The 24,848-nt window shown below is 38.3% G+C and overlaps 1 protein-coding gene across 2 annotated transcripts in view; it reads left to right on the plus strand.

The window, feature by feature from the left end:
* The first annotated feature begins 3,805 nt into the window (after positions 1 to 3,805).
* abr (active BCR-related) overlaps positions 3,806 to 24,848 on the plus strand; it is a 118,729-nt gene continuing 97,686 nt past the window's right edge. The window contains exon 1 of one of the 2 annotated variants that reach the window (XM_011483721.3): positions 3,806 to 4,918. In XM_011483721.3, the coding sequence (XP_011482023.1) occupies positions 4,144 to 4,918 (775 nt within the window). In that variant the 5' untranslated portion in view covers positions 3,806 to 4,143. The remainder of the gene's footprint in view (positions 4,919 to 24,848) is intronic. The other variant, XM_011483722.3, reaches the window with a different exon arrangement.

The following is a 24,848-nucleotide window of genomic DNA, read 5'->3' on the forward strand; positions in this document are numbered from 1 at the left end:
ATCTCTGTATTTTATCCTGGCTGGGAACTAGCACAGGAGAACCCAGTCGTTGGCCCTCTTGTGGCTACATAGTTAGCCAGTATCGTGAAGGGTCTTGTCCAAGGTCACACACAAGATGAAGCTCATTGCCCCCCCTGGGAAACAAACCCTGGTTATTGTCCTACGCACAGCCAACTGAGCCATCCAGCCGCTCTGTATCCAAGTAAAAGTAAAAAATGTTCTTAGAAAATGTGGTTATCCAGATAATGACAGAAGTAAATCACCCTTCAGATACCAAAGAACAGTGTAAATCAAACACCTGTTTTTGGCAAATTAAGTCCATTAAAAGTAAAACTGATTGTTTTTGAGTTTTTAACATTGAACAAACATTCAAATGTTTTTTTTTTTAATATCCTTTTGGGCACCAATAAGACTATCCCTGATGTGCAGAACAACATAACAAAAAAATCTTATAAGATGGAGGAAGCATGTCAAAGCAGATTAAGAAAAGTAGTTAATCACAAACCATCTTCATTAAGATTAAGTATGGGGAAGTGAAAGTACTACAGACACAATTAAACCTTTTTAAATGTTAACCTTAACCCATATACACTAATCTAGAAGTCTAACTTCTGACCTAAATGTTCAAAAATAACATGTGATGTTTACATTTCAGGTTTGTTATTTTTGTTACAGAAAGCGTCTCTAATAAAAATTACATTATTTTATTGAAAAAGAGGCAGAAAATCTCTTCATATAACAACACTAAGTCACATTTTGTTTTGACCTAACCCACAGAAGCACATGACAACAAAAGAACACCCTATATTTATAGATGTCAGCTTGTTACAATAGAAAAAAATGTCGCATGATTTCTTTCAAAAGAGATAATTATAACCCTTTCATTTTAAAACTAAGTAACTTTTTCAAATCTATGTCAGACTGGCTGAAAAATTAAAGGTCATTGGTAAAGAGCGATTCAAAGTTCCCCAGTCCAGCTCACTAAAATGATTGCAATGTTGTGAAAGAACCATATGTGAGAATACCTGCAAACCTGAAGCATTGCGTCATTGAAGGGTGAGTCAACATTCCTTCACAAATATGTGTCCCATAATGTCACAGAAAAAAACACTTGGGCCTACTTCGCCCAACTGCTGCCTCAACCCTGTAAAGCTCATTATTGTACATCAAAGAGTTGACAGAGGATTATTATTCTTAAATTTAGATATTTTTAAACCCTTTCAATTTACCCACTGTCTCAAATTTGATCCACATATTTTTTTAATGATTTAACTGTATTGTAAAGAATTATTATTGACACATTTTGAATTATTTAAATACAGAAAATGGTCATTCCAAAAAAATTAATAACAATAAATGAGTTTTTCTGATCCTAAAGTTAAAGAAATTGTCAAAACATTTTCCCACCAAAAGTGTTTTGAGGTTTGATGTTTCATGGAGGCAGCTTTTTGAAATGACCATGAAAAAGCCATTCTACTGCCTCTAGTGTAGTGAGGATGAACTACACGACAGAAAACACGAACCAAGTAATTTACTAAGGGTTTCTAAGGAAAGTTTGGATCATGCTAATGAAGTAGGGGTTTATCAAATATTGTTCTCATAATTATGTAGGGTTAAGGTGGATCCATGGGTTACAGATATATGTTTGACATTAACAATGCTGTGGTTAATCTTGTTGTTGCATTATGGCTCTTCTAGAGCCTCATCTAGAGCTGGAATGGCTTGAATTAATCCTTAGTTCATTTAATCTGAGTTGACAAAAAGTGCACTTCAATCTTCAGAATGAATTGTGTTGTGTTGTATTGTGTTGTAGGCATAACTCGCTTTTGTTTTCAATGACTGTAAACTCCTAATTTTGCTTACATTTTTTTTGTATTTATATTCACTTGACTATGAATTAGAATCAAAGTGGCACAGACTAAAGCACACACAGGGGGTTAATGGTTACATCCTCAGAGGTGTTAGATGAGTGTGAATGCTGGGAAAAGAATGCAGCCTGCAGGCCAATCTGTGATTATGTGGCTCTGTGTACTATTCTTCGTGTAGTTTAGCCTTTACTTTTGAACTTGTTTATCACGTTTCTTGACTGACATAACATTTCCACCCATTATGCCTCAGCTAGACTCTTTTTAGTGATGAAGACTCCCCAAAGATCTCCCAGCAATTTTGAGAATGTTTGTTGCTTCCTTGTCCTTAGAAATCCCTGTAGCTCGACCAAAAAAGGCTTGTCAATACTGATCAGCTGTTCCATGAGCTTTTAGGAAAATCTCCTTTTAATTTGTTTTAATTGTGGACAATCCAGATGGACACCAAAAACTTGAGAAAGCTTCTTTGTCCCCTCCTCTACCACAAAGGAAAAAAAAGTTATCATTTGTGAGCTATGTTGGAGGTTAAGGTTACAACAGTTTTAAGAATTTTGGTTCATTGTGGAGCACTCTGATAAGAGATGTAATGATCACATATTTATATGTTTTTGCCATAACATTTTTTTAAGATAAGAGAGGAAAAGAGGGCAGAACTGACCAATATTTCATCATGGATTATGTGATTTGGCAATACTAGAAGTGAAAAAGAAAATGAGGAAGTTATTGTTCAAAAACTACTGAGCTTGGAAACACATCTCCTGTGCAGAAATACATATAAAATAAAAGAAAAAGAAGAGAAGCCCTCAGTTCACACTACATTGCCTATACCTAAACTTTCAGGATAGAATTTTCAAAGCTTTGCATTTCTGGTACAGAAATTTAAAATACACAAACAAACACAAAAAAATTGAAGAAAATAACTTTTACAAAATTTAGATAAGAATGGGGAGGAAAAATATCCGTATAAAAAATATTTATGCATTCATTTTTAGTTCTGATTCTTTTCCACATACTATTAAATTAAACTTTTGACAGTTACTTTCCCTTTTTAAAACTAAACACAAGCTTTTACTTTTACATATTTAATTAGGCTTTAAAATGGATAAAGTAAATGAAAGTGTTAATTTTTTTTTTACTGTGAATGGTAATGATGACAAAATATTTTAAAAAAAGTGTATTACAAATTGATTTCCAGCTGGAAATCAATTTAACTTAAAGTTTACCTGCCAACTACCTCAAGACATAAAAAAGTGATTTAGTTGAAGAAGACATAAGAACACAAATTGCTTTTCAAAACTGTTGGAATCCTTTGTACATGAGACATTTAACAGAAATATTTTAAAAGTTTCAAATGTACTCAGATTTACTGGCATTGGTAAACACCACCATGCAGTGGAGAAGGAGGTATTGAAAACCCTCTATTATATTAGTACATTCCAGTTGTTATTGCATTTCATTGTTAAATACCCTGCCTCGCCTTCTTTTGTTTCTTTTTTGGCCCGCTAAATCGTTTTGAAATATTTTACCTGTACTTATCTATCTTCATTGATAAAGGTTGGGGTATTTCGTGAATCTGGATATCAAATCAAATCAAATCAAACTTTATTTATATAGCACCTTCCTATAAAAATGTAACACAAAGTGCTTTACATTAATAAAAAACAAAGTAAATAATATAGAAACGTGCATAAAAATTAAAATAGAGCCCTCTCCCTAGACCTACATACAACCCCCTACCCCTTTCCCACCCCCCAACTGCTCTCTGCGGCTCTCAAGTCCTTTGGCAGACTGTTCCATGTTCCATAAACGAGGGCTGAAAAGATGTGTAATACGGTGGCCGAGAACCGCCATTGCAGCAACAACAAAAGAAGTGCTGCAAAAAAAAAAAGTTACAGCAAACATAAAAAAATACAACTGCAGTCGACCAGTTCCAGAGGATCTCCTGAGATTCTAGAAACCATTGACTCAAACAGAATCTTGGCGCTTGACACTGTTCCGAGCCGTACCTGAAGGCAGCACAGACTGTCTCTACAGGAAGTCTTGAAAGTTTTCAGCACAGAGTCAAACTGGTTATCTGCATCGATCACTGCGCATCCGCGCTGCATGCGGTCCGTTTGAGGATGTGGCTGAGCTGAACGAGGCCGGGCTATTACCGAAACTGTCTTTTGGCTGTTCTGTTAAGAAACCGAAGGTGGGCTTATGCGACAGACGCGGCGCTCTGTGTGAGTGAAGGTGAAGGCGGAACAGTTAGCGAATCTCACACACCGTGACCATCAAGATGTGGGAACAGGAGGAGTTCGCGAAACACTGGAGGAACGAATTCCCTGATGGAGAGGTGCCCCGCATGGAGTTACACTCCGTGGAGGACATCGAGTCGGAGCTGGAGACGTGTAAAGCAAACCTGAAGAAGCTCCAGCAGGCTCTGAAGGAGGAGAAATTCAAGGTGATTTACCTACAGACCACCGTGGTTCGTCTGAAGAAAAGTCTCCCGGAAAGGGTTGGAGGAGCAGGCGCGTGCGCTCAAACCAAGACGGAGAACGTTAGGAAACCGCCACGGCAGGACGAGGTAAGCAGCGGCAAGGGAACCACCAAGGAGTCCGACTCCGGCCCGGGGTTCAAGCTAAACGCAGGCAGAACTGCCAGCCCTTTGGACCGGGAACAGAGCAGGTTCAGCGGGAGGACGGGGAAGGCGGTCCCCATCCCCGTCCCGCCGGTGAAGCCCAGCTTCAAGACCCCCACCGCCGCCCCCCCGGACGAGGACGGCAGCGACCAGGAATACGAGGACGCGGAGCTGAACGAGAACTTCGTGAGGTGTAACCTGTTGACCCCGAAGATAGTGGTGAAGGACAGCCACTGCAGCAGCCACCGGGACGGACGGCCGCCTTTCCGCTTCAGCAGGGACCTGGACTCCGGCGATGAAGGCCGGCTGTCGCCGTCCTTTCCGCGGGGAGCGCTGAGAAGGTCCCCCGGCTCCGGGCTCAGCACCCCCGACAGGAGGAGTGATGGAGAGCTGAGCTCCGACCACGAGGACTCCTCATCAGCAGGTAATTCAGGTAAAACCCCCCTTTATAATAATAATAATTATAGTAATAATAATAATAATAATAAGTGCAACTAAACTGAGAAAAACAAAAACAGTAGTGAATTTATTCAATGGAACTTGACACAAACATAAATAAAAAATTGTATTCCTGCTAAAAGACCCACTCCAATGTTTTTTAACATATTCTTGTGGCATATTTTGTGATGATGGAGGATGATGGATTAAAAAAAAGCCTTAAAATTAATTTCTGAGTTTTTCTTAATTCTAATCGTTGTGAATCATGATGCAGACGAAAAAAATGCCTGGACAAAACCTTGTAGGTGTGACGTTGTACTGAAGGTCGTCTCATACAGCCACCACGTACATTTTGCGCATTTTTCATATATGAAATATCGTTTTTTTTGTGATACATGCGTCACATAATTCATACGTGTTTCTTGGTACGTCCATTCAGCGATGTGCGGAGATGTACAGTGTGGGTTTCGGCCGATGGGTCTTTACGTGAATTCAGTTAGTTGAGAGTGGTTAGTTGAAAATTACGTACTACCACCGATGTATAATTTATATCTTGCATACGGAACATTTCATGTCAAAATTACATAATTGAAGCATGAATCACTAAAGAATTGCGTATAAACAGGGCAATAATCATGCATAGTTACTGTGGAATTATGTGTTCTTTGGGGGGTTTATTCGTACATCTTCCAGTGGTTTCAATAAGTTTCATTTGTGATTCATCTGTGAAATTTTCAGGTAAAGACCACAACTTGTCTCATTTCTTCCATGTACATTCACGAATGACCAATTTTTATCCGTTCCATGTGCGTAATATGTACGTAGTGGCTGTGTGACACGGCCTAAAGGCAGGCCACAAGCGTCCTTTGTCGCCTCATTGTGATGCATTCACTTGCAGACAAATAGATCCATGTTCATCTCCGTCCAAGCCTGCATCTGGATCATTTTGCAAGGGGCTGTAAGCTAGTAGGAGAGCATGTAATTTTTTATGAACTCCTTCAACTCTGCAGACTATGTCCTAGAAAACGACACAGGTTGGCTAAAAACGGCAAAATCACAAGTAAAAGACCACTGTGAAGACTTTGAAAATGGATCAAAAGATGATTGGAGTGGGTCTTTTAAATAAAATCAAATCTCAAATCTAGGGCTGGTTATCCTCCCCTAAAATATGAAATCAATTGGATTTTGATTCACATGGTCAGTATTGATTTCAAACACCATACAATGAAATCAAGTTTCAAAAACAAATTTATTTGATTTAAAAAAAATCAATTCCGAGGTAACCAGTGGTGTTAATATAGCAAAGTATTGACTTTATTAATAGATTTACAAATTCAATAAATAGTTACAACTAAAGCTGTTTTCTGCCTGGAAATATACAAGAAGTTGATTCAAGACAAAATCCATCACTGAATCAGAATGATGTTGCATTTTCTAAATGAAATGAACAGATTTTTTTTTTCTAATTTGATCAGACTAGTCAAAAAGGATTTCCCCTTTTTGCTTTTAGCACTTTTCTTTCTTATAGTGCTACAGTTTCTGTGATTTACACATTTACACTTCATGGTTCAAGGGACCCAATTCAGATTTTTTTTTCCTCTCATGTGGCACAGATCGGGTATGACCGGTGAACATTTTCTCAGATCGGATTCAGGCCTCATTCATATGTGGTAATATATTGGATACGAATCGGATACGTGCATTTGCGTGTGCCATGTAAGCAGACAAATCGGATATTCCCCAGTAAATGCGAGTCGAGCGTCTGTGACGTCAACTCAGGTGGACACCACCAACTGAGATCACATGACTTATTATAGGTGCTTTTGTGCGCTGAGTTTGCTGTTCGAGGACAGCTGGAGCCCCTTCAGTAGCTCTAGCAGATTTCGCCATGCTAAACGTTTGGGGTTTGGACCAACACGTATCTTCTAAATGTGCTTTTATTACTGTCATGATTATTATTAAGGGCCTGCTCGCTCATTATTTTTTAAATCCGTGCGGTCTGTGCTTTTTTCTTGGTTGCAAGGACCATGAAGAAGGATTATATTAAGGCTAATTCATGCAAAAAACATTTGCCGTGGGGGAACTTGGGCAATGCCACAATGAGCCTCTTGGATGTAAACATGTCACATGGGAATTACATCAGCCTTTATTTTGTCTGGACACCAATGGAAACAGAAATTCATATGATGGTTTACAGTTTCTCAGGTCTGCGTAGCAGCACTTCCGCTTTCGGCGATCCGGCTGCCGGTCCGAAGACAAAGCTACTACTACTCCCGGGGTAAATTTCAACAAGCATTTCCGCATTTTCGCCTTCCGCGGTCCTCCTTCGGACGCACCTCGGAAGGCGGAAATGCTGCCTTAGTCCTGAGAAGCTGTTGTTAGCAGCTTAGCTTGTTCCCCCCTTTTTTTGTTGTTTATTTTGTGTGACTGCGGTTGAGGCAACGCAGCGGCGGAAGGAGGCGTTGCCTTGGGCTTTCATTAATGACCCAGGTGAACGAGAGGGGATGCGCGGGAGAGGAAAAGAGAGACTGTACGTGCTCTCTCTGAGTTTTGAATAAGGAAGCGTTTGCAGACGTTGTGCTGTACTAATAACCGTTTGATCCGAGCAAAGAAATAAATGGCTACTAGCCTGTTCCAGAGCAACGGTGTCCCACATGATTTGTTACCGTTTGCGTCCCAACCGGGATCGGACCGGAAATAACAGCGGTTTCCGACTACGGTCTGAAGCCTGAGGCTGAAAGGTGACACAGTGTACAATCATCAGGAGTGCACAACCATCACAAAGCCATTTCCCCTGCCGCTAACACAAGGCTACAAGCCTGGCCGCACTGCTCCTAGCATGTCAGGGTCAGAACGTCTACGTTTGGTAGTTTCAGCATTGTATAGTGTAAATGCAAAAATCGGGTACGGGTCACTTTTAAATCAGATATAGTCAGAAAATCGGATTTGGGCATCAAGACATGCAGTGTAAATGCAGCCTTTCTGTACATCTTTAATCTCCTGTGTGATCCTTCCAGCAGATATAAAAAGGACAAGAGTCTGCACTCGCTCATGCATACTTCTATATCGAACTATGACCGCACCTTTGATGTTAACAGGATGAGGCCTCTTCATTATTCCGATGAAACATCATGCAAAGTTTTTCTCATTTCCAGCCGAAGGACCTAACAGTTTCACATTAACTTTTACAAATACAATAGCTATCTTGTGCAAACCTGAGTAATAAAGTGAGAAACCAAGTTTCCCAATGTGGTGAATGACTTCCTCTTCAGTGCATCAGAACTGTTATCAGCATTAACCCCCCCCCCCCCCCACAAACACACACACGCACAAATACGCTAATAATAGGAATGTCATCATCATAGTTTAATAGTGATAAAATAATAGCATGTTGAATATGACTCAAAGTGATAATCAGATAAGAAGACTAATGAAACCAACATTCTGTGACACGCTGAAGTTCGCTTTAAGCCTTCCTCAAACGGTGAGGCCGTGTCAACTGAAAGAGACTGCAGTTTCACAACACAACAGCTAATGACTACAGGACACGCAATAGTAAATTCCAGAGTGGAAGTCTTGGGGTGCAGAAAAGATACTACTTTGAAACTAATATGGGATTTGGTCTGTTAAACTGCAAAAGTCCACTTTTTATTCCTCCCTTTTTATTTACCATAGTGCCCTAAGGCAAGGAGAGGGGTCTTCCACATCTGTACACCATGACATTTATTTCTTTATTTTTGAACACTTGAAGAACCATCCAAACGTTAACACAAAAGAAATCTAATAAAGACCCATTCCGAGGAAAATAGTGTTATTAACATGTTTTTGTGGCATTTTTCTGATGTTGGAAGACATATCTAAAGAAAATTAGGCTTAAAATGACATTTCTGAGTATTTCTTTATTTAAATAATTGGGAATCAGATAAGGGCGAAAAGGGGACTTTAAAATGGAACTTATTTGGGATGGAAAAAAAAACGCTTGATAGGCTCCAAGCTTCCTGCTCCACCGGCTCAAAACTGGACGACTGGATAGCTCCAATATTGCTCGCCATTTTTGTTGTTAGGTTGGGGGTAGGGGTGTAACGGTTAATTTTAACGAAGATTCGATTCATATCATAATTTTTGGTTGCCAATGTGATTCCTAGTTGATATTAGTTCATTTAAAATGATCCAATTCGATCTGATCCACTGACCTAAAATGGATCCATGACATCTAGCCAAAACTTCAACCAGTGTGACTCAGAGAGAAATACCTGAATACTGAACAGTGCAGGGGAGGTTTTCCAGAGTCCTTGTATTTCTTGCAAGATCCTCAAGTGTAAATTAATATGTGTACAAACAAACAAATAAATAAAAAAAGAGGCAAATTAATTCACATTTTAGTTGCCTCAAACCAAATGGTATTTTCTAATATTGTTATCATAGATTTCATTAATTTTCAGACAATTTTATAATGGTATACGTTGATTCAATTAACAGCTTGCATCAAACGGATCCATATGGTTGGATTGTCGGAATATAAATCCACTAAATGATTAAGTTTAGGGCTGCATGATATGAGGAAAACTCGCGATATGCGATAGTGGTGATTAATATTGCGATAACGATATAATTCGCGGTATATAAACAAATAGCAAAACAACCAAAAACATCATTTCCATTTCACTGCAACAGTTTAAAAATTATACTCCAAATGACCCTTGTCGACATAGGAGGCAAACATCAAACATAAAAGGGCTCATCTGATTGATCAACAACATAAATAGGTCCTTCCGATTGGTTAAATGCATAAAGGGATTTATTTCATTTGTTCAATATTTCAAGCTGCCATGTGATTGTTTTAGCACATTTAAGGTAAACATTTATTGCGATTTTCGCCGTCTTTTGCGGTATGCATATTGCACAGCTTAGTGTCGGATAACCATAAATTTGCGGTATATTGTGCAGGCCTAATTAAGTTGATTAATCGTTGAGTTAGGGGTGTGAAGGGCTGAAAGCTAGCGGGAGAGCACATAACAAAGAGCTCTCAGCGATAAGAAGGAGAAGGGGGCGGGGTAACTCTGTGCCAATGGTACCGCCCACAACTCAGAGATACCGTACATTTCTGATGAATAAATGCTCCTTTACTGAAGCAATGTTCTGTAAATAATTATAATTACACGAACATTGGGAACGCTTTTACAATAGATAAAAAGTTGATTGGAGTGGAACTTGAATTATTAAACTTCCTTAAAGTTGTTGTTGTTCCCCTCTCGGGTTATCCCTGAAGGGGTCGCCACAGCAAATCCGCTTTCACTGATTTGCACATGTGGTTTGGCAGAGTTTTTACGCCGGATGCCCTTCCTGGCACAACCCAGTGTTTTCAAGGGACAGGGAGACCCAGATAGTCAGCAGCACGAAGGGTCTTGCCTGAGGACCCACACTGGATTTTTATCTTGCTACAAGCCCTCTGAATCGGACCCAGGTTTTAAACTTTCAAAGTAAAATCTGGGTAGGTTTAATATCCATGGTAAAGACATTGGAGAAACATTAATTTGAACAATTGAGAACTTAGGCTGACAGGTGTGTTTGGCCTGGAAATTTGCAGGACAAACACTTTATTCAAACATACTTGATGGATAATAGCTTGCCCACATGACCACAGGATTCGTCCATCACTCAGAGTTTAAAGGTGAAAGTGGAGCTTAGACCTTTTCTGCTTATTCACCTGGACTATCCTGGTTGAAAACAGAATAAAGAAAGTTCATATCAAGTGAGACGTATGTACGCTGCCATTCTTTTTAATACAACTATTTCATGCCACAAGGTTTTTATAACTTCCTTTTTAAAAAATATTATCACTAAATACTAAAACATAAATATATTTTTATGTGTATCAGTTAATGTGTTTTTTCTACTGTAAATTTAACTTTGGATGGTTAACATTCAATAAAAAACAAAAAAAAAAAATACAATTTGAAGGCAGAATAACTAATGAAATGTTGAAATTCATAAAAATTAATTCTCTGCAAGTTTTTCCTGAAAATAAAATCTTATTAAAGTCTATTTTAACCTAACTGGAAGCATGTTTTTGCTGTAAGCCACCATTTTTTGTTTTTGAAAGGGTTTCAATCCGGAAGCTCTATGGTTGCCCATTGATTCGAGACATTACTGCTGCAAGGATGCTTTGTCACACCTCAAGTGTGTGATATTTTTAACTTGAATATTTAATAAAGAGCTTTTTGGCCTTTATGTGGGCTCACGATTATAAGGAATCCTTGTCAACCGGATGTCTTTGTCAGTGGTTCCGTCAGCTTCTGCTCATGTATTTATGTGGTTGTGTCATGTGTTGATGTAGTACCTGTTTAGGAATTGGAAACTACTCTAAATAGCTCACACATCTAAATGCCTGTTTGAAGCTTTAAGTCAAGTTCTACTCCTGGAAGTGATGCTGTTCTGTTTGTTTTTCCGGCATCTCTGCCTTGATTTTTGTTAAATACCTGGATCAGGTGTACTCCACCAAGTTGGGATTAAAGCAGGGGAAATGTCTCTTGGGGAGGCATTCATTTGATCCTGTTGTTTTATATGATATTTTTCACTGGAGTAGTTATAGTTATCTAAAGCCCTGAAATTATCCTTCAAAAACCATTTCATTAATTGACTTGAAAGATTGAAAAAACAAAAAAATAAAGCTATCTTAAAACCTGTCTTTTTGAATAGGTTCCAACAATTTGCACCAGTTTTTTTGTTTTTAAGAAACTGTATTAATCAAGAAACAAATGGTTCCATAAGGAAAAGCACTTACAGTTAATCTTTAAATCACTTCCATAATTGTTTTCCCACAGGATACAGATGTTTTTCTTTCACAACTGGAATAATCAGTGGCAAGACTTTAATTGTAACTGCAAACAATGGAGGATGTACTGGCTGTGGGAAGAGTGAGAGTCACTTTTTAGGATCTCAGCCTGTTTGCCTGTAAGGTGATGCTGTCAGATTGAAGAACCAACTGTTCTTTGACTTCCTTGTCACTTACAATACATAGTGGTTGCTTTCCTTTCACACGTACGCAGAAACTGGGCCAGCGTCTTATTTATGTCTTCGTGTTCATTGTGTTTTCAAGGAAGAGATCATCAGATTACATGATGGGAGTCTAACTCTGCCTCTCTCTACGACTTTTGGGTCTATGTAAAACAGGGCTGGGCGATTACGGTCCTCGATGGCCAGTGTCCCTGCAGGTTTTTGGTGTTTCCTTGCTTTAACACAACCGTGACAAACACGACTGTCATCAACAGAGTTGATGATGATTATTAATTAAAATCAGGTGTGTTAAAGCAGGGAAATTTATAAAACCTGCAGGACACCAGCACTTGAGGACTGGCATTGCCCACCCCTGATCTAAATAATTGTACTCAGTCTGCAGTGTCTTGGCATTTGGTTGTTCACAGATGTTCACCATGTTTGTTTACACAGACCATTTTGAATGTACATGGGAACTGAACGAAGAAAACCAATTCAGTCACAAGTTTTTGGGAGAAGCAATGTGTGTCACGATAAAAGCTGTTTTAAGGAGTCTGCATTCATCCGCCAACATTTCAGTGAGTTGGAATGTCTCACTGTTGTAGTGTTATGCCATTGTTTTTAAGACAATTCTGTTGAGGAACTACAAGGTAGCTTTTAGGATGATGTCAAAGCAGCGCCGGCTGCGTGATGTGTAACAAGACACAGAAACGCATATAAGAAGCGTTTTCAGCTGTGTTTAATAACACGACAATTGCAGCTTTATATTTGTTCGGTGCTCATCTGTTACTTTATTCCTACTCTTTATGTCGGCTAGGGAGGCCGTTTAGGTTCAGTTGTTCTGCTCCAAGGACGGATTGTATTCAGACTGAGGAATCTCGGGGCGAATCAAAGGTCAGTCTGATTGGACACGAACCACCTCCAAAGATGTGTCAGAGAGCGAAGGTTCCTGGTACCGGACCAGGGTCAGCTTGGGAGTATTCAGACTTAGAATTAGTTCCGGTTTAACAGGGGGAAACGAACTCTGGTTCACTTTAAGCAAACCAAATATCTGCATACACCCTAAAATAAACAACCCACAGGATGGCGGTGCTCAGAGGGCAGTTTCCTGTTGTGCTCCTCTTACATTATGGTTGACAAAGTTTTCTGTTCGACACTTGTCCATGACAAAATTACATCACAATGTGAATATCTGTAAACTTTCCTAAGGACACAGACTAAAGATTTTTTGAGAACTAAAATTTATGTCAGGAAAATAATTATGAGAATTCAGAAATTCAGGACAAAGGCATACAATTGACACAAATAAGAAGATGTTTTTACATGAAGCAGTTATGAGAGCAGCTTTTTGATAGACCGATATTGTAAATGTTTTGTCCAGATGTTCACACTTCCTTCTCTTGATTAAAGTGCTGTAGTGATTATGTTGTTTGTTGTGCTACCAATTGAATACTATATCATGGAAGTTGAGTTTGTGAAGAGGATAAAAACAATTTAAAGATGTTTATTTGTAAATCACAGACTGAAACAGATGGGCAGATTTTTTCAGAGGAATCCTTGAGGATGAAGATGTTCGCCGTCTCTTTTTCTGAAGCACAGTCGATGAAAATTACACACATTCCTCTTTTTCTGTAAGGTGGTTGTATCTTTCCAAAGCAGGACTTGTTCAGGCCTGCCTCAAATGGCACATGCAGCAGAACAGTCGTTCACACTGCTTTCAGTGTCCTGCCCTTCTGAATGAGAAGCTACATTCTGCAGTTGCCATTCAAAGTTTAGACAGTTGGCTCAGGTGTTTTTTCTTTGTCTTGTAGTTAACTAATTTTGGTATTTTGAATTAAGTTTTATTCTTTGGTAGATTTATTTTGTAGAATATCGCCATTTAAGGCCACATATTGGGAAAACCATAGCGGGACCTTAGCTGGGAACCACTGTTAAATAAATCCATGTTTTTGAAGACTCACGGTTTTGTCTGTAAATACCAGATTTCTTTTCCTTTGAAGTCGAAGACTCTTCCACCAATGGCTCCAATGTTTGTTTTTTATGTTAACTATTTTAGCTTTTAATTTAGTGGTGGCCCCTTAAAAAAGGTAGCAGATTTGACATGCGTCAAGACTAAGTCATAGATGAATGTGCTGGAGAGAATCCGGTAGTTTTCCAAAATAAAGCGTCCTTCAGAATCAAAAAGGAAACAAAACGGAAATAATCTAAATTACCATAAATGTATTTTGTTTTTTCCTGCAGCCTGGTACCAAGTGACCCATAAACTAGTACCCATATTCTTGTAGTATGTATTCTGTACACTCTTATTGCTGATTACCTGGCTCATTTGTGTTCAGTCAATCAGAATGTGGAAACACCCAAGCCGGGTAATCGGCAGGAAAGAGGGAAGGGAGAGCTGGAGAGCAGGCAGCATCAGGGCTGAGCTCCATGGTGGATATTGTAAGGTATTATGCGATATTAGTGATATTAGTAATATTGCGATGACAATATAACTTGCGGCATATGAACAAACAGAGAAACAACCAAAAATGACATTTCTATTTTACTGCAACAGTTGAATTTAAATAAGAGTCAACATAACTTTAATTACACTCCAAATGACCCTTGTTTACAAATGAGGCGAATATCTAACATAAAAAAGCTCCAAAATAAATAAATAAATAAATAAGAGAGCTCCATCTGATTGGTCAACAACGTGAAGGCATCCATCTGATTTGTCAAACGCATGAAGGGATTTATTTGATTTGTTAATTACTTCAAGTTGCCATGAGATTGTTTTAGCACATTTAAGGTAACCATTTATTGCAGTTTTGGCCGACTTTTGCGATGACAGCCTGAAATCGCAATAACAATACATTTACGATTATAAGGACTCTTGATGGTGATGAGGAAGAAGCATCACAGAGACAAAAGTTCAATCTCTGGTTGTAAGGAGCAGGTAAAAATCCCCAACTCTGTCAAGGTATTAAACATAAGACCATAATTTTGATGAGTTAAATAAAAGCACCTCACCTGTATCTGTCACGGATTTAGTTTCTTTCCTTTTGTTTTCTAGTTGTCTTTTGTTTCTTGATGTTTTGAGTTCATTTCGTTTTATTTTGAAAGGTTTTCTGTTACATTGTTGTTTTGAATTTTACTTTTGGTCCCCATCTGCCCTCATTGTTTCCACCTGTGTCTCGTCTGTTCTGAATGTTTTTAAGTCCTCCTCCCCCTGTGCTGCTCCATGGTTTATTATGCTGACCCCCCCCCTGTTTCGTGTATATCATCTGTTTCTAGAGTTTCGAGTTTGCCTGCCTACAGCAGTGGTTTTTGGTTTGTAGTTTAGTTTAGTTTTTTGATATAAAGATCCTGTTCCCCTGGAATCCTCTGCCTCCTCCTCTCTGCGCCCGGGTACTTCCTCAACCCCTGCACGTAACAGTATCTTGAAGACTTACTTACAGAAATACAATTTATTGCAGATAATAGTACTTTTATGAAACTATCTGCCAATGCTAGTATTGGATAGCTGTTGTGCATTCCCAATATTTTATTTCATTCTTGAGATAAAAACAAAGATGGTTTAAAGGATAAAAATGAAAAAGGCCACAAATTAGTTGGATGATAAATCAAAGGAAACCAAAAATGATCTCTTTATTTGCCAAAGCTCCATATGAGAGTTGTGAAATTTAAGGCTAGGTATGGTATTACTGTGCTATTTTGTCAAATCTAAATGGGCTAACTGTGTCTAAAAGAGTGCTGACGCTTTAGAAGGACTTAAGCAGATTGTTTTCTTTTCTTGGTATTCAGATGAGGATTTTCCGTTGTTTGGTTCTGGATTAAAATTACACTCTGAACAGCTGCTGTTTCAGAAAGCCCTGTGGTCCAGTGTTCGTTGGCTGCTGACGTCAGCAGCTGTTGTCATACTGAAACGGATGTTTGATGGCTGTCATCTAATGTAGGTTCATAGAAACCTGTCAGGATTCAGTTTGCACTTTTGCCAGAGCTGCATTCAAAACCTCGTGTGAAAGTTAAGCTGGACCCTGAAGGGAATTTAGACCACTAAACTCATTTCTAAATTGTTAAGGTATTTCGTCTGTTTGGATAAAATAAGTCCCCTAAAAAATACAATTAGAGCAAAAACCTCATTTTAACTGCAAAAACTGTCAAATTAAAAGGTAAATGCTAAATTAACTAAGGAAGTCTATATTTGTTTCATCAAAGACATTTTTTTCCATTTACCTTAAGTGTACATAATGCATAACAGTTTAATGTTTAAAAAAAATCTAAAAAGGAGAAACAGTTAAAAAGAAATGCAAAGTAAGCAGGAACCTCCTGCAGGAGCTGAATGTTTTGATACCAGACTGAACGCATATCTCAGCATTCACACAATAATACCGTTTGTTACTTCGGTTCCTGTCAATCAGATAATGATAATACAAAGTATGACTCAGAAGAAACGCACATTTGTTTTGTGTGGTTCGGTGTTCTGCCTACATGTCATGAGCAAGACTTCATTTTCTTTGTTTGCGTGACTGTGTTCTCTAGTGATCAGCTAAAGAGCAGACAGGGAGGGTTTGTACTGAAAAAACAACACTATCAAGAAGATTTTTCTTCTGTTGAGAAGCAAACATTTTTTTGTTGTTGAGGATCACTTTTACACAATTCTTTCTGCTCCTTTCAGACCTGGCTGGGATGTTCTTTTTCTGTCTTTGCCTCTGAGTCAACAAATCTTAAAACAATGCAACTTTCAATTCATGACTTTTATTCAGAGGGGAAGCAAGCGCCAACCTATTCTTTCAGTTTGAGTCAAGAGAAACGAGCAGCTGCAAGAGCAAGGATCCCCGTCCACCACCGCCACCACCACCACCGGGTTGGGGGTTTTCCTTTCAGTTAACCGATTCTTCCTTTGAAATAAATAGCTTAATCAATGAGCAAACCATGCAGTGCATGCTTCATAGCAGTCTCAAACAGTATCATAAGTTTTTCTGAAGGAAAATTGTGAATTGTATTTGTTTTTGTCTTCTTTTAATCACGACCCTTATAATGGAAATCTTTCTAAGTTGGCACTTGGTCACTTAAAATTAATATTGGTGGTTATCATGGAAACCCCTGAGTGGTAGGCTAATTTTAGGTGATTGATCTGTTTCTGCACAAGTATAAACCTTGATCTTTTGTCTTGACCGACTTTGTTGTGCATGACCTCATGAAAGAAGTCAATGGTGCAGAGGTACTTATGAGGGTTACTTGTACTTATTTTTCACAATAATTTACAAAGAAATTCTTTAAAAATCTGGTAATGTGATTTTCAAGATTTTTTTTTTTCATTTTGTCTCTCATAGTTAAGTTATACCTATGATGAAAATTAAAGGCCTCTATCATCATTTTAAGTGGGAAAACTTGCACAATTGGGGGCTGAATGAACACTTTTTTGCCCTCCTGTATATTGGAGCGATACAGTTTTAGCCAGATATCATCTTAGATGAAAAAACATAGGGGTAGATGGATCTAGGCGTTGACATGTACGGCATATTTATTATAATGGAGCAGAGCGGAGAGCTTGTAGCCTGCCCTGTGTGTTTTCTACGAATACGATCTTTTCCAAACGTCAGTATCTCTTGTGCTATCCTAGGCACTTTAACATTGGAGTTGGGTCATTTAGACCCACTAGACAGTGCTCTGAATCTTTTTTCTTCAATGATTTGTGATCTTCACTGGTGTCCATGGATTACATGAAATCCTCTCCACCTTTATCCACCTTTGTCATGGTAGGGAGAACACGTCAATGCAAGGGTGGGGTCATCTAAGATAGCACAAGGGTTATTTTTATCTGCTCCTGATTCACAATAATTTGAATCATTGAATGATTTTCTTTTAAAGTCATTATTTATCGGAAAAATGCTTGACAAACATGTTAAAAAACACTTAAAGCGCGTCTTTAAAGTAGTGAATCCTGGCATTTCACTGTGAGTCACTTGTACAAATTCAAAGTGATGAGTTTAAAAGTTTTAATTTATTTATTTATTTTTGGTAGTTAAGGTTATTTTAAAGCTTTTTAGTAATTTGAACTACAACTAAATGATTTTTATAATATCAGAAATCGTAAAACTGCCAAGCTCATTCATCATTATGGTTTTTACTTCAAATGAAAGTTGGTACCTTTATGTAAAGAGCAAAAAGATGTAAGTTTTAGCACAACTCAAACATATAATCAGTGTTATGCATGGTTAGTGTAGACATGGTAAATGGAACTTTATGCTTTAATAAACAAGAAAATGGTTATATATGCACAATTGGAGAAGTTGAGATGAATGTGCTTAATTTAATTATGAGCACTTTTTCATATATATGATTTTGACCACAGAGAAAACTTCCTTTTTTTATATGTTGAACTTTAGATTATTGTTGTCTAACTAGCTTAAGCCAGCTAGCACTTAACAGCAGCTAGGTCTTTACCTCACTTGATGAGCCAGCTGGTGAAAATCAGGCCTAAAGTATGAGGAAATGTTTAAATTTGGTGACAATTTTTATTTGGAATCATTATAATGGTTTTCCACAAATACTATGAATTCAGTTGAAACTAGGGCTCAAATGTGCCTGCCTCTTTAAAAGTATGTAGCTTGGTACTCACATGATACGTCATAGCGGATTTGAGTGATAGTTTGCAAGTGTGCAAGAGAGCAACAGTGTGTGTCTGTGTGCAAGTATGTACATGCGAACACATGGACGTCTCAGGTGCAGACAACGTAGCAGCTCTGGAGACCTTATTCAATTGTGTTAAAAGTGAATATTTTTGAAATGGTGTAAAGAGAGAGTGATGTTAACATTGGAGTAACCTCACACCAAGTTCTGAAGCCATCAAGATGCTCATTGATAAATCATGTGGGCTAGATCACATTACCAGTGAGCATCTTAAATATGCCAGCCCGAGTACTTTTCCGCTTCTTGCCATTTGTTTTACTGGCTTTTTAACTTATGGGATATTACCTGACTCTATGATGTCTGTATTGATGGTGCCGGTTATTAAAATTAAGATAGGAAAGCTTGACTGTATTGGCAATTGGCAATTGTAGCATTACCTACTGTCCTCTCAAAGGTTTTGGAAAGAATTTTATCACAATCAATTAATAATTTTATCTTATCTGCTGATAATCGGTTGGGTTTAAAGCTCAACATGTGACAGACGTGCATTTTTGCGTTAAAAGAAATTGTTAATATGTACAGACAAGTACAATTCATCTGTACTTGTGTTTTATTGACGCATCTAAAGCACATGTGTCAAACTCAAGGCCCGTGGGCCAAATGTGGCCCTCCATGACATTTTATGTGGCCTGCGAGAGCATAAAGGTTTTTAATTTCTTAGAATAAAAAATAAAAATTGGTGTGTTTTCATTCATATCTAGGGGGAATCAGACTTAAAATATCGGATAGGGCAACTATACATTAGGACTTAAACACTGCCAAAATAACCTAACCCGTCAGAATCAAATTTAAAAGGATTTTTGCTAGAGTATTAAGAAAACAAATGTTTTCTATGCAACTGTAATTGTCACTTGTAAAAGTTATATTATTTTACATTAAGGAGCAGTTACATTTATTTTTCATTACATTTAGTTACATGTATAAGTTATATCTGGCCTTTTGAGGACAACCACTATGCTGATGTGGCCCTCAGTGAAAATGAGTTTGACACCCCTGATATAAAGCCTTTGACAGGGTAAATCACACCAAACTTTTTACAAAAATGAAGAATTAGGGCATACCATGGTATATTATCGGACTACTAGCTCTCTGGTTCGCCAATCAGAAAATGATGGGGATCAGGTGTCTTTTTTTCGTTTGGTATGACTAATGGGGTAAGGCAAGGAGGTCTTTTATCCCCACTTCTTTTTAACTTGTACGTAGATAACCTTTCCAAAGAATCCAAATTCATGTAAAATCGGTTGCATGGTTTTAAAGTTAATTATCTGATGTTTGCAGAGGATTGCAACAACTTTTAAATGTCTGTTCTGACTTTGGTTTTAAAAATGATATTTTACACAATTTTAGTAAAAGTGCTGTGTTGATTTGTCATGCAAAGGATGATGTTACATTTAATTTTCCTGCTTTTAAACTTTTTTGATTCTGAACTTGATGTCTGTCACCAAGTAAATTATCTTGGACATATCATCAATGATAAACTAACAGATGATGATGAAATTCATAGAAAACTGTATTTTTTATGTTCAGGCAAACATGATACATTTCATGCAGGTTTTATCCATGTTCAGACAGTCTTAAAATTCTTCTATTTAAAACTTACTGCACACCATTGTATACTGCCCACCTGTGGACCACAGGCAGCCTATAATCATGCCCTAAAGATCTTATTAAAACAGCCATGGGGGTGCAGCGCAAGCAGCGTGTTTGTTTGTTGGCGCAAGAATAAATACTCTCCAAGCTTTGTTGAGACATTTCATTTATGGTTTTATTTATCTTCTTGAAGCTTCATATAGGGCTGCACAATGTGAGGAAAACTTACCATTTGCGATATTAATGATAAATATTGCAATGATGTTAATAATGATGACAAGCCTGGCATTTCAATATGATCCAGCAATCACAAAGATGTCTAATATTTCTCTTACCAACACCTGGAAACTAAACTGAGAATATTGTGAGATATTTTGGAAATGGATGTAAGACATCTGTAACAAGTCTTTGACTATTTTGAGGCTGCGGTACAAAGGTAGAGTTCTCGACCTCAGATGGGAAGGTTCACAGTTTCAGTTCCCGCCATTGTGTTAAAGTGTCCTTCGGCAAGACCTAGCAGCTCATGGTGGATAAAGGTTGGCGCCATGTAGAGTCTTATTCACGTTTTGCTACTGGGAGGTGACCTGTACAGGTTCTGCAGGTTTTTGGGTTGTCTTGGCCTTTGGAGGGTCGTAGATGAGAGGTGCTGCATCTTGAGGGCGGGTGTGTCTTGCAGTTCCCTTAAGGCTCGTACGGTGACCTTAATGGAAGGTACATTTGTTGTGCATAAGTGTATTGGGAAGCGTTTAGAAGAATAATGCAAGTTGTACGCAATTTTAACGTCCAAGTGCAGCTTTCGTATAGTGCCCATACGCCACACTCTAGTTGTTAGTAAGGTGTGTTTACATCCCTTACTGACAGCGCTTAAAAGCTACACGCATGGGTTGTGTGTGATATGCAAGTGCAAAAGGATGTCACAAATTATGCTCAAATTGTCTTATTTCCTCATTTCTAACAGTCACACGGTGGAAGGAGTGTGCACTTATGTGAACAGCACTTACTGCCTCCTTGAACAATGCACAGGATTTGAAAAACAGAAAAAAACAATACAACATGCCTGTGTTTCACCTACTTCCCTTACTTACCTTTAAGTATTGTTCAAGTGTGGACAATTTTGACCAAATTTCACCCGTATCCACCAAGAAGAACAGTTGTCACGGAGCACTAAGACAGTGCAGCCACCATCATTGTGTGAAGGTGTCTATGGATGAATGGGACTGTGACTGTAAAGTGTTTTGGGTCTTAATCAAGGTCGAAAAGCACTGTGGGTTTAAAACTGAGCATTTCTTAGTATTTCCTTTTCCCTCTCAGTGTAGTGATAAATGAGATGAATTGAACTTATGTATACATGACACTATGTAATAAAAAGGCAGCCCCACACGTTGCTGTTCTTACTCTGTACAACATGCATTAGTGGCAGGCAGGGACAAACTGCAGGAGCCACAAGTAAGCCGTTTGCACATGTGCAGAGCTGTTCTTGCGGTTGCTCAAACAGAAACTGTGCACTTTGAGGGAAGAAAAAGAAGGTACCGTTATCTGACATTTTTTGTCAAAGCACTTTTTAGCATGTTGTTCTAACCTCAAATATGTGCATTTTAGCTGCTTTTTCCAGTACATTACAGCAAAAAATGAGAAGAAAATTATAAGGACAAAATCATTTGTATAACAAAACTTGCATTTCTTTAAGACTAAGTTAATAAAAGGACTAAAAACAATTTAAATGTAGCACAGATTATCATGCAGTTGAAGTGTCATTAACAACCCTCGGCTTCTTTTCTTGTGCCAAAAAAAATTGTACGAGCAATAATTTTGCCATCCCTGCTGCTCATCTAATTTGACTCAATAAAGTCTTTGTTGTTGTTCGCTTTTAAACAGAAAAATCAAATATTTAATTTGTTGCACAGATTTCCGATGGTAGTGAAAAAGGTTTAGAATAAACTGCATCAAATTGTCTGTTTATGATTTATCCTCATCAAAACGAATCACGGGGTAGATCACAGCTGAATCTTTTGTTTGCAAATGCTGTCATGACATGTGTGGAAGTCAGTCCAAGGCGTGCGTCCTCCCTGCTGGTGTGTGAAGTCCTCATGGTGATGCCGTTGTTGTCAGATGGAAGCTCCCGTCAGGTCCAAGAAAAAGTCTCTTCACTGATTGTGTTGGAGCGACACGTCTGTGATAAAGAGACTCAGTTCGTGTTCTCACAGTACAAGATGTCCTCATGATTTAACTTTCTCTTTTCTTTAGAGCTATTACTTCTCAGCATTTCCAATTTTTTTCCTCGGGGCTGTCACCCACTCCACTCAGCACTGAATTTATTGCCAGGCACTTAATGAAGCACAGGCCTTTGAGAGCCAACAGAAGGACAGTTTTTTTTTTCTGTCTCTGGTTATTTTCTTTCGCACATCCTTTACCACACTCATCATTTTCACTTCCTCCTTGTAAGGTGGAAGTAGAAACAAATAAACAGAAAGGCTGGATTTTTAGTTGTTTTGGCAAACTTCATTGTTCTGTTCACAGGATAAATATTTTAGTGTAAGGTGGTCAGCATTGATTCTTTAGGGAATCTAAGTACGTCAATGGTTTGCTTGTATTTTAGCCCTCAGAGGCGCTTTGACTGGATATTAAGTGTCTGTTAGAAACACGAGGCTGCTGGAGGTGGAGTAAGAGTTGTAGTTGTATTATGGGACTTTAGGACCATTATTGGAGATGGCAATTGTTCTATGGAAAATTTGCCGTTGGGTCCTAATGACTTGGCAGATAAGGTGAGAAGAACAGTCCAGTCTTAAGAAGTCACCTAAGAACTTCCTAGGATAGTTCTCAGTGGCAGCACTTCATTCAACTCATCAGAATAGTGTTTCTGTTGCTGTAATACCGAATTTCTGAGTGATAACAGGGTAAATTCAGACAATGGTTTAGAAGAAGGAATGGGATTACATTGTGTTCTTTAAAAAGTCTTAGTGTTATATAACTGATGCTGAGGTTGTTTTGTTCTAATGAACAATGGTTCACACAGCGCCAATAATACATTTCCCTGACAACAGAAAGATGTGAGTGAACAGGGGAGAGGTCTGAACAAAGCAGGTTTCACTCTTATTTTGTGGTAAGGTCTCTCATGTTTCACGAAGTCTGAGAGCTCCTTTTACCGTTGGTGATGCATGCAGCCTGCCTCAGGAGGTGGAACCAGTGAGCAGCCAATCTCTGCAAGGACCCGTTTGCTCATCGGCGTGCAGCATACTTTGATGTTCACTGGTTTTTCTTGATCTTGATTAGTCAAGCTACTATTATTTCTTTTGCAAAACCAATGACCCTGTAGATTTGATTAATGACTGTGAAATTCCTAATCAACAAAAACAGATGGATGTTTTGGGGAGGGAGACAGCACCCTCCAGTGGATTTTAGCAAGAAAAACTTATTTGAGTGTTTTCCAAAGTTTTTATAAATGGTCACAGTTTTGTGTATAACCCAAACAAATGCATACTTCATTCAATATCTGTGGACTTACTTAGTTAAAGGCCATGTCACACAGCCACTACATACATTTTGCGAATTGTTTGTGGAAAAAGTAAGAATAGTTACGGTCTTTACGTGAACTTTTCACAGATGCGTCACAATAAACTCATGGAAGACGTACGAATAAACCACGCAAAGAACACGTAAATCAATGTAGAACATGAACCGTGTGTGATTATTGCATTGTTTATGTGCACTTCACCAGTGATTTGTGCGTCAATTAAGTAATTTAAAAAAAATTAGTACGTTTTTCTTTTTTACTTGTCCTGTCCAACAGCTGGGCAAACAGATGAGAGCTGAAGGTCTCTTGTGTTGGACATATTTTATTTTAACAACAGGGGTTATGAATCTTCTCACAAACCAGAGGTATGTCTGAATAAACCCCTTTTGTAATTGAGGCCAAACTTTATTCATTTTAATCTTATTTGAAATTTTTTGTGTTGGAGACCAGACGGAAAAGGAAAGAAGGGAAGAAGAGAGGGATGTTAGAGAGAGGGGGGGGGGGGGGGGGGGGGGGGGTAGGAGGGTGATTATAGAAGGGGTGGGCTAAAACCATGAAGCACCATAAAGCAACAAGTTGCTGGATGGTTATAATCATTATGTGTATAAATAACTAGAAATACTTTTAAACTACGTAATTCTTAACCGGCTAAAAATTTTGAACAGCTCAAATCCCTCCTTCATGTGGACATCCCTGAGGTTTTTTTCGCAACTTGTTTTTAAGGAGTTTTTCCTTACCGAGATGAAGGGTCTAAGGGCAGGGATGCCCTGTTTATCGTACTCTGTTTAGTTTAGTTTAGTTTAGGAATTACCTATTGAATTATATGGCTGATTTAATGTTTTTATACAATTACCGCTATGAAGCCCATTGAGACGGCTATTGTTGTAATATTGGGCTATATAAATAAAATTGAATTGAATTACAAACTGAATTCACGTAAAGACCCGACAGCTGAAACCCTTGACGGACAGCTGCGCACATCGACGAATGCAAGGAAAAACGTATGAATTACGTATATCAAGGATGTATCGCAAGAGACTGAAATTTCATACATAAAAAATGCGCAAAATATTAGTACTTGCTGTGACACGGCCTTTAAACTGTAATAACCATTACAACCTAAATACAGTTCGACAGTTGAGCTTATTAT

This window comes from Oryzias latipes, chromosome 14 (assembly GCF_002234675.1).
Source record: "Oryzias latipes chromosome 14, ASM223467v1".
Lineage (NCBI taxonomy): Eukaryota > Metazoa > Chordata > Actinopteri > Beloniformes > Adrianichthyidae > Oryzias > Oryzias latipes.